This window comes from Aotus nancymaae, unplaced genomic scaffold, assembly GCF_030222135.1.
Source record: "Aotus nancymaae isolate 86718 unplaced genomic scaffold, 86718_ANA_hifiasm-v0.15.2.pri h1tg000089l, whole genome shotgun sequence".
Taxonomy (NCBI): Eukaryota; Metazoa; Chordata; class Mammalia; order Primates; family Aotidae; genus Aotus; species Aotus nancymaae.
Genome location: NW_026988504.1, coordinates 26921447 through 26931647, shown reverse-complemented (window position 1 = coordinate 26931647; position 10201 = coordinate 26921447). Strand labels below are relative to the sequence as shown.

General features: G+C 56.9%; 1 protein-coding gene across 1 annotated transcript; it reads right to left on the bottom strand.

Moving 5' to 3' along the window:
• Window positions 1-2677: 2677 nt before the first annotated feature.
• NEUROD2 (neuronal differentiation 2) lies at window positions 2678-6958 on the bottom strand. Its single transcript, XM_012451958.3, has 2 exons — window positions 6624-6958; window positions 2678-5500 (listed from the first exon to the last, which is right to left on the bottom strand). The coding sequence occupies exon 2, from the start codon at window positions 5493-5495 to the stop codon at window positions 4347-4349; it is 1149 nt and encodes a 382-aa protein (XP_012307381.1). The 5' UTR covers window positions 5496-5500; window positions 6624-6958; the 3' UTR covers window positions 2678-4346.
• Window positions 6959-10201: the final 3243 nt, after the last annotated feature.

Below are 10201 nucleotides of genomic sequence, written 5' to 3'. Positions count from 1 at the left end.
ACTGCCTTCCTTCCCTTTCCTGCCAGATGGGCAAATGGCCTGAACTCAGAGATACCTCTTTTTCTCTGTCATCTTCTGAATGCTGGACTTGGAATGGGGGATGGAAAAGCAAGAGGAAGATACCCTCTTGATTGAACTTGGATCCAGCCATCGGGTTCAGCGGCCCAGTGGTTGAGCTGAGCCGGCTGGTGGGTGCTTGGAGATCCTGCTGCTGAGGCTAGGGCATGAAGGGCATCCTCTCTGTGCTTTCTCCCCAGGCCCGGCACCATGCTGGCCCCTTTTCTCCTCCCTCCCCTGCTTCTGTTCTTGGAGTCTCTCTGGGTGTGTGTGTGCAGGCGGAGAGCAAGCAAGAGAAAGAGACTTGCAAGGCGACGTTTGGGGCCGCGTGTCCGCACACATCTTCTTCTCCTGCTCATCATAGCATCTCACCAGGGAAGTGGAGCATTGGGGAGGAGGGTGATGAGAGGCTAGAGCCAGCTAGAATGCAGGGAATGTTGGGGGAAGGGTCAGGAATCGGAAAAGGGGTGACTGGTGTGGATGGCCGGATTCAACCGAAGCGAAGGCGCTGGGGGGATATCCATCCCAAAACGGACCCGTGCACCCCCACCCACTGTGATCACAGACGCAGGGGCCCAAGAGTAGTCAGCATTCTTCTAAAAGGGCTGGAATCCGGCCTCAAAAACAGAATTGAGCCACATACAGTAGCTGAAGAGCAATGCATAGAAAAGTCTGTGGTCTGGTCAGGGGAGCCACATGGAGGGGTCCTTTGCTTCAGGCCCCAAGCCACCTGGATCCTGCCCAGCTCTGGACATCAGAGCGGGTTCTAGGAAACTGGCTGAGTGGGAGAGAAGCCCAATTAACCTTGTTCCCAGGGCAGGATAAGAATCAGGCCTTGGGATGAGTGCCAAGTTCCTTTTCTCTGCAGTTGCCCCTGCCAGGCCTTGCCCCACACCACGCGTGCAGATCGGACTTTTCCAGGTTAAGATCTGGGATGTGCACCTTGCTCCACACTCCCTGCAATAAGTGAGGGGGAAGAAAGATGGGCCAACTCCTTTCTCCCATGAGTAAGAGTGATTCAGAGGTTTATGAGATACTGAATGCAGGGACACATCCTGGGGATGAAGGCCCTAGTCTGTGATCTCACTCTAGAAGGACGATCCTGGGAGAATTCCAGAGAAGGCAGTGAAATTTTGAAAGAATTCTGGTAAAATTTTCTGATAACTGCTGGAGAATTCTGACTCGGCATTGGGAAGGGCCTCCTGCTCCATGTTCCCCAGGGTCAGGCACAGGGACCTCCCTCTGCAGCCGGAAGGAAAGACACTGGACGAGGGTCAGCACCCCAGAATGGACAGCTCCTGGCCTTGGCGCCTCTGCTGGCAGCCATCCTTATCACCAGGAGGGCATCTTTTCTGCTGGGGGACTGAAGGGGTTTGAGGATAGACATTTAGGGAATGCCATGAGCTCAAATTCCGATAGTATAATTCGATTCACCCTTCGACATGTAGGACTTCCTTCTTCGACAATCTTTCTCTTTCCTGCTTGTCAGGGAGATATTATTTTGGGTTCTTGGGCCCAATCTTTAAAAGCCTTTGCCTGCCTGACCTTAATCTTCAACCCCAAAACTACAAACCCCATTTCAGTGCTAACACAAGCCACAGTGTTTGGACAAATAATTTCAACGAGCAGCATCAGAAACAGCCTCCTTGGGGGGGCTTACAAGTAACTGTGTTCAAGCTTTAGGATGGGAGTCTTTGGAGCTCAGACCCCTCTTCAAATATTTTAGGGATACAGTGTGAACCACAGGCTGAGCAAGGGGGGAGGAGGAGGGGTGCTTTCAAGGAAGTCAGTTCAGAGCTGCTCCTGCCTCTGAGGTTTGGAGAAAAAGAATTGTGAGGCCACAGTGTCTGAGCAAGAGATGCTCAGCGAGTGCCCGTCCTCCCTTCTAAGCCCTTAGGGTTCCCTCTGTTCAGAACTGCAGCAGGCAGGAAGAAGGCAGCTCAGATGTGGATGGGGTGGGCTCCTGCTGCCCTGTCCCAAGGAGGACATGGTTAGGTCAAGCTCCTCTCTAGTGGGCACCCAGACTCAGCCACCTCTCAGACCTCTGGGGGTGTTCCTTCAACCTTGTCGACAGCCCTGAAAATGTCAACATTACTGAGACCAAAATGGCTGATTCCCCTGAGTCCACTGAAACACAACTTTAAGATGAAAAAGGGGCCTCCCTCATTAATATTTCATCTTCATGACCTTATAATTTTTTTGTTTAAAAAATACCCCTGTCTGGTTCAAATGGTTGTCTCTTTGTCTCTGCCCATTTGCTTCTTTGCAACAGTGGACCGAGAGTTGTAAAATGACTGGCTGTTCCCAACTTGATCAGTTTTCAGAGATGAAAAAGTATTTTATTTTCAAGGGAGGTGCGTGTGCACGTTCAGGAATGAAGTGTAAGGATATGGGTGCTTTAGTGCTGGGTGCGTGCGAGCCTGGGTTGGGTCTGGGAGGGGCAGCTATTATAGCCCAGTGGGTGTATTGGGGGGGTTAGGGCGGGAATCCCACCCAAGAATGTCCAGCGTCCCTCTCTTCGGCCTCTGCACAGTCACTTGACACTCTGCCTTCATCACCTCAGCCCCAGCTCAAATCTCCTCTCCCCCCTCAATGAAAGGAGGCCACCGTGAGAAACCGGTCCGGCTTTGCATCTCATTTACATAAATATTTATTAATCGTCATTAAACTGAACAGAAACACGCAATGCACTTCGGGTGTCCGACGGGAGTTTCATCTTCGCTACAAGAGGAAGGTAAAATTGCGTGTGTGGGTGAGTGTGTGGGTGTGTCGCCTGTGGGTTTGCATTTTTGCATCGTGTGTTTGGATGCCTGATCCCCTGCTTCCGGTGGGGAGAGGGTCTCCTTTTGCCCCCTTTTGGGGAAACTTCCAGCAGGAGCCCTCAGACCTCTCCCCGCCCACCCACCAGCGCCAGGAGGACTCCTTGGACCAAAAATATCCTCTCCAGACACCGAAAATCGCCGGGCGCCTGGCACCCACCGAGGCACAGTCCGGGCAGGTGTGGGGCTTCCCGCAGGTCTCCATCCCCACCCCTCACCCCAGGAGGGGACAGATGTGCCCGCGGGGAGGAGGAGCCGATGAGCTCACCTCCTTTTGCCCCGGACGCCGGCTCCGGACCTGCTTGTGCGTGCGGTGTGGTGTGCGTGTGTCTTTCATGCAAACCCTCCCTCCCCAAACCGACCCCCCAACAGTTTGCCATTCCATACAAATTTGGAAACAGGTTTTTTAAAAACAGCATGACGCACAACGGGGACGGGGCGGGGGAGGGCAGTGGCACTGGGGCCCCAAATCTCCGAGTCACTGATTGTAAGAACCTGGGGAGGGGGAGGGGGCGGCGCGGGCCCCCACTTCACCAAAGTGCACAGATCCGCGCTCGGGCGGGGCGGCCCGCGGGCCGGGCGGGGCATCCCGGGGCCGGGCCGGGCCGCGAGGCTCAGTGGAGCCTCCTTGCATAGATATTTGTGTCTTTGATTATTGGTAGTAGTGGTTTTTTTTTTGTTTGTTTTTGTTTTTTGTTTTTTGTTTTTTTGCCTTTTATTGCTTCTAAAAGTCCTTACTGCGTTTTCTCTCCGATCCGGACTCTGCGTTCGGCCTCCGTCGCCTCTTAGCTTTTTTTTTTTTTTTTTTTTTTTGTATGTTTGTTTGTTTAAAAAAAGGAAAAGGGAAAAACGGATTCTAGTTACAAATTGTGTTGGCTTCTCACTTTCCTCTCAATCCACTTCCCCTCCCGCCAAAATTAAAATCGCAAAACGCGGAGACTTGGGGTTGGGGGTGAGGGCGTTCCAGGCCCGGGCTTGGGCGCGCTGACTTCTACCCTCTTCAAGAAAGAGGGAGCGCCTGGCTCCTTTCTGCCTCGGCAGCTGGGTGTCTGTTTTAAAAATAATAATAATGAGAGGGGAAAACGCGTTCCACTTCTCAGCTGCCCCATCACAAATGCCTTGGGCCTGCAGGGAGGAGGCGGAGGAGGAAACCTCAGAGAAGATATTGGGAATGGGGGAGGGGTGTCTCCTGGGAGCGCCCGGAGAGAGGTCCCTGGAGACGCACTCCTTGGGAGAAAGGAGGAGGGAACCCCTTGGGGAGAGAGAAGGCGAGTCCCCTGGGGAAATCGAGGCCCCTGGGACGGGCCACCCACAGGTAAGAGGACCACACTGCCCCAGGAGAGCGGCAGGACCGGCGGCCCGCTCCCTGCGCCCGGCGCTGGGGTAGGTGGGGGTGTCCCTGCGCTCTGGGGGCTGGGGACAGGGGGGCTGGCAAAGGCAAAAGAAAAAGAAGGGAGCCGGCGCGAAGTCTCAGTTATGAAAAAACGCATTAAGCTCCTCGTACATGGGGCCCCGGTCGTGGTGAAGGTGCATATCGTAAGACAAGAGATTCTCCGAGTGGACGCCCCCGCGCACAGCAGACGAGCCGAAGACTAGCCCGTGGCCCGTGGGCCGCGAGCCGGGCAGCGCCGAGTAGTGCATAGAGTAGTGGTAGCTCTTCTCGTGGTCGGGCGACGAGTCCTGCTTGAGGGAGAAGTTGCCATTGAGACAGAGCGGGGGGCTGAGCGGGCCCTCGTACTCGGAGCTGTTGTAGTCCGGGCTCGCGCCGCCACCGCCTGCCGCCGCATACAGCGTCTCGTAGGCGGCGCAGTAGCCGTGGGTCCGCAGGGCGTGCGCCGCGCCACCGCCCAGGCCGCCGGCCGCCTGGCACTGTGCGCCCGCCAGGCGGGAGCACGGGTACGGGTAGGGGTGCATGGCGAACGGGCCGCCCGAGCCGTGGAAGCGGCCAGCACCGTCGGCGCCCTGCTCCGTGAGGAAGTTGCGCGAGTTGAGCTGCAGACAGCCGGCCACCAGATTGGTGGTGGGCTGCGACAGACCCTTGCACAGAGTCTGCACGTAGGACACTAGGTCTGGCCGCTTGCCGGAGCGCAGGATCTCCGAGAGCGCCCAGATGTAGTTCTTGGCTAGGCGCAGCGTCTCGATCTTGGACAGCTTCTGCGTCTTGGAGTAGCAGGGCACCACCTTGCGCAGGTTGTCCAGGGCTGCGTTCAGGTCGTGCATGCGGTTGCGCTCCCGCGCGTTCGCCTTCTGCCGCCGAAGCTTGGAGCGCTCCAGGCGCGCCTTGGTCATCTTGCGCTTCTTGGGCCCGCGCTTCTTGGGCCGTTCGCCCTCCGCCTCGTCCAGTCCTTCTTCCTCCTCCTCTTCCTCCTCCTCCTCGCCCCCCAGCTCGCCTTCCTCCTTGACCTCTGCCAGCGTGGCCTCCGGCACCTCTTCTCCACGGAGAGAGACTGGCTTGGCCGCCCGGGCTGGCCCTGGAGCCCCCGGCCCGGGCGCAGGCGGCGGCGGTGGCGGCGCGTCGCCCTTGTCGCTCCTCGGCTCGTCGTCTTCGCCGTCGCCCCAGCTGGCGAACTTGGGCACGTCCGAGAGGAGGCCGGGCTCGCTGAACAGGCGGGTCAGCATGGTGCCTGAGGGCGCCCGGAGGGCGGGAAGGGGGAGACAGACAGCACAAAGTGAGGGGCGCAGTGGGGTCACGACCGCCCCCCCAACCCGCCTCCACCCCCGAGTCTCATGCGGGCTCCTGCCCAGGCTACCCTGATGCCCACCTCCGCCGCCTGCCCCGCCCAGAGCCGGCCCAGCCCTACCCGGCTGCGGGCCTGGGATCTCGGCCCAGGCCCTCTCCTCGGCGCTGGGCCCCGGCTCCGCCCCTAGCTTGAATGTGGGGCCGCTCCCCGCGCCTGCTTCTTCTCAGGGTCAGGGCGGGGACCGGGTGGGGGTTTTAGGGACCAGATATCTTTGCCACGGGAGGCGGCGCGCTCTCCCTGAAAGCCTGTTCTCTTCCGGCGGTGGAGAGTGGCTGGTCGGCCGCCGGTGGGGACAGCTGCCCCGTTCCGCGCTCGGGCGGCCCGGGCCCCTCTGCCCAGCTCCCTCACCCCTCCCGTGGTTCTCACCCCCACACTCCCTAATCCAATTTGCAACTTGGCCGCGCGCCGCCCCTTGCTCGGCCCCCACCCCCGCATCCCCAATTCCAGAGGCGGGAGGATCGTCTCCTCTAGCCGACGCGTCCCCAGCTCCTGGAGCTGGCTCTGGGCGGAGAGGACTGAAGAAGCGGGGCGTGGGGAGGAGACTCAGAGAAGCGAGCCCAGTCCGTCCCCCCCGGCGGTCAGAGACCCCCTTCCCCCTTCAAACTGCCTCCCTCCCACACGGCTTTTCAGATCTCGTTGTATTTTGGGATTGATGGGGAAAAAAATCCAAATTTGTTTGCTTCTCTTTTTTTGGTGGTGGGGAAAGGTCGCAGGCTTTTTGGGACAACCACGGAGGGGTCCTCCGTCTCGGTCTCTTCGCATCTCCCCCTCCCTGATCCTGCCTTCCCCCCGCCCCCACCGAACCCATCGCAGGCAGAGACGCCTCCTTTGCAGCCCCCTGGGCTGCAGCCCCTAAGGAAGAGAGAACCTGGGGCGCCTCCGATGCCCACTCAATGATGGGGCATCATCCCAGGAAGGAGGTATTCGAGGACCCACCAGCCGGCCGAAGCTGCCGCCCCCCCTCCCAACCGGCGGGTCAGATCCAGCTCCCTTTCGGACAACTTACCTCGGAGAGGAGTCAAGGGGAGAGGGGAGGGGAGCGGGGGAGGGGGCAAGAGAGAGAGGGGGGAGAAGAGGAATCTTCTCGCTTATTTCATTGTTCCCCCATCTTCTGGGAGCGGGGGCAGCGGCTCCTCAAGGCGGCGGGCGCCGGCGTCTTCAGAGCGCCATGCGAACCGCGGAGCGAGTGTGGCATCTCTACCAGGCGGGGTACCAGCCTCTATGCCAGGCCATATGGGCTTGGCACGTCACGGGCAGCAGCTATCACATGAGAGACGGTGATTGGCATGCGTCTGCACTGGGGGAGAGCCGGCTCCCCCGGGACCCGCCGCCATCTGTCACTCTCTACTCCAAAAAAAAAAAAAAAAAAATTAAATAAATAAAGGAAATAAATAAATATTTCTGCCGCCCTCCCCTCCCCGCCCAACGCAGGGAAAGCAGGGATTGAGAGGAAGGTGGGAGGAGTTGCCCCCCTGGATATAGAGCACCCCACATGGGAACAATGGGGTGACCAGGCTGGACACTGGGGCTTCATAGTGGCCAATTCTATGCTTCCTCAGGGTCCCGCTCTGTCCATTTCCTCCCCTGCAGGCCCTCAAGGTGGGATCAGGAACCAAACCCTGGGGTGGGGAGAAGGGACCTCTGCGCTTGCCCCCACTCCCCAGGAGGGTCCCCTTGGCCACAAAGGGACAGCTGAGGCCCCCTCCCAGGGTGAGTGTAGGGGCGTCCCTGGCCGAGCCCCATAGGTAGATGTTGGCACCATGCCATCCCTCATCCCTGTCTGCCCCTCCCCCACCCGCCCTCACGCACACACAACATATGTGGCTAAACGAAATTCAAACCAAGGGAAAGACAGAGAAAGGGAAAGATGTGCCTGGATGTCTGTGCCTCTGCAGGGGCGTGTGTGTGTGTCTGTGGGGACATGTGTGTATCTGTGGAGTCAGCCGATGGGAGATCTTTCCTTGGTTGTTGGGGGCGTATCCATGTTGGGGTGGAGGTGGGGAGGGACCGTGAGATGAGCCTGTGCACCACCCATCTGGGGGTGGAGGGGAGGGTCTAAGTCTGGATTCCTAACCTAGAAACCTCTCAGTCTCCTCCTCCCACTGCCAGACAGGTGACCAGTCCACCAGCGGCTTTCTTTCCTGGCCTTCAGACTTGGTTATTTGAGGGAGGAGGAGCGGGCAGCACTGAGAACTGCCTAAAGTTCCTGGATGAGACTCAAGCATTCTCCTCCCCTTGTGAAAAATCTGAAAATACTGAAGCCAACCCCAGTAATCCCAAGAGTGGCCAAGGGGAGGTAAATCAGATGGGTGTCTTGATAACGAAGGTAGGAAATTGCTGTTTTATCTTGCGGTTCACCTTTCAACCCTCTCACTGGGCCACACACAGATACAAACAGCAAAGGTTGAGACGGTGGCCTTAGATACACACACATGCTCACACACACACGATCACGCATGCACACGCTCACACATGCACACACACACGATCACACACACACACACGCTCGTGCACACACATACCTGTTCCTCACCCTGTGGTACGGAAAAATAGATAACATACCCCTTCTCAGATAGACACAGGTACGTGAGCAGGTAATCACAGCCTGGGGTAGAGAGACACTTGCCCACACCCCATCGTAGTCATTTGTGTGTTTTAGACCCACATTCCCTGCCCCTCCAGACCCTGTGGCTGACAGATGCACACAGCTTCAATTATACTTTCAGCACACACATTTTGATGTCTACCATGTGCCAAGCACTGTGGTGGTACAGAAATAAGCACGAGGAGGACTTTACCCTCCATCTGGGTGGACAGGGCTCTCTCCCTCTAGAAGACTCCCCAGGGGCCTTGGGCTGGTAAGACATTGATTTGATGTTGGGTAGGCTGGATTAACTTCTAAATAGAGACCCACATCAGGAGGCCTTGGAGATAGGGGTGCTGGTACTGCCAGGGACTCTCGAGCCACTTGGCCAGGAACTGAAAGGAGCCTGAGAATGCACCTCTCCAACTCCTCCTCTTACTGAGGTCCATGGAGGGAAACTGACCTGCCTAGGAACACACAGGGGAAGCAAAGAACTGGGCCTAGGACTCAGCTACTTGACCCACAGGCCAGTGCTCCACTGATCGTCTCAAAATCTGCCTCAGTGGTCTCTAAGAATAAGTCTACCATGCTTCCCTTCATTCATGGATCCTGGGTCTGCAAGGTGAATCCCATCTATGGCAGATAGTTGTGGGGGGAAGAGGGATTCTGGACATGGCAGAGAAAGAGGCCAAAGGGTGGGCAGAGACTGACAAGTGCTGGCCAGCCCCCACTATGTTTGGGCACAGCCTCGAAGGCTTTGCAAGCCCTTTCCAGGGGCGGGGTCCTCAATCCTGACTGGCAGCTTTTTTCTTGGAGTCTCCTGGCTCAGCGGTATTTCCATTACATGCACACGCCCTGGGCTTCGGATTCCTGGTCAACCCCATTACCAACTTTTAAAAAGTGGTGGCCCTGCACGGTGGCTCATGCCTGTAATCCCAGCAGTTTGGGAGGATGAGGCCAGCAGATCCCTTGAGCTCATGAGTTCGAAACCAGCCTGGGCAACACGATGAAAACCTGTCTCTGCCCAAAATACAAAAATTAGCCAGGCATGGTGGCGCAGGCCCATAGTCCCAGCTACTCCAGAGACTGAGGTGAGAGGATCGCTGGTGACCAGGAGGCAGAAGTTGCAGGGAGCTGTGATCATGCCACTGCACTCCAGCCTGGGTGACAGAGCCAGACCTTGTCTCAAAAACAAATGCTGAATGCTTTGAGCAAGTTACAGAACATCTCTTGGTCTTGATTTCCTCATCTGTAAAATGGGATAAATTACGCTGTACCATCATAGGTCTATTGTCAATACTAAATGGGATAATCCAGGCCATGAATAAGCCTTCAGTAAATGCCAGCTCTTAATTAAAACACCTTGTGAACTGTCAAATGCTTTACAGTATTAATTTTTTGCTCATGCCCCTCCCCACACACAGTTGGAATGCTTGGTCTATATAGAAACTGAATTTTTGTTGAATTGGTGGGTGAGTGAACGGATGAATAAGTGAATAAATGCTGCCTTGGGGGAGAAAGTTCTCCCTCCCTGCCTTCTCCCTTGGACTGGGTTAAGCCCACCAGGGGTCTCACAGGCCCCTCCTGGCAAGAGGCAGAAACTTATTCAGGATAGGGGAGGCCTTGGGTGGGGGTTCCTGCCACCCTTCCGGCCACCTGTCAGGAGTGACCTCAACTCTTTGGGTCTGGGAAGCCCCCTTAGTCACCCAGAGAAGGCGGTCTGAAGTGGGGGGTGTGCACCTGGGGGCTCCATCCCTTTCACTCTGCCTCCTGCCCCTGTCTTTTCTTCCTTCAGAAAAATGGAACAAGTTTTTCTCACTCGACACATTTCAACTTTTTTTTAGAAGATACAATAAAAACCAGGGGAAAATTGGAACAGAGGGAGGTGTGGGATGGGCCTGCCTCAGACATGGGCTTGAAAGAGGCACAACACGTGTGTCCACATACACACGGCAGGCATGAACACGCAGGGACATACGCGCGTCTCTCTGTGCACCAGA

What these genes read in the sequence shown, in the direction of transcription:
- NEUROD2 (XM_012451958.3), bottom strand. Translation starts at nt 5,495, where the DNA reads ATGCTGACCCGCCTGTTCAGCGAGCCCGGCCTCCTCTCGGACGTGCCC.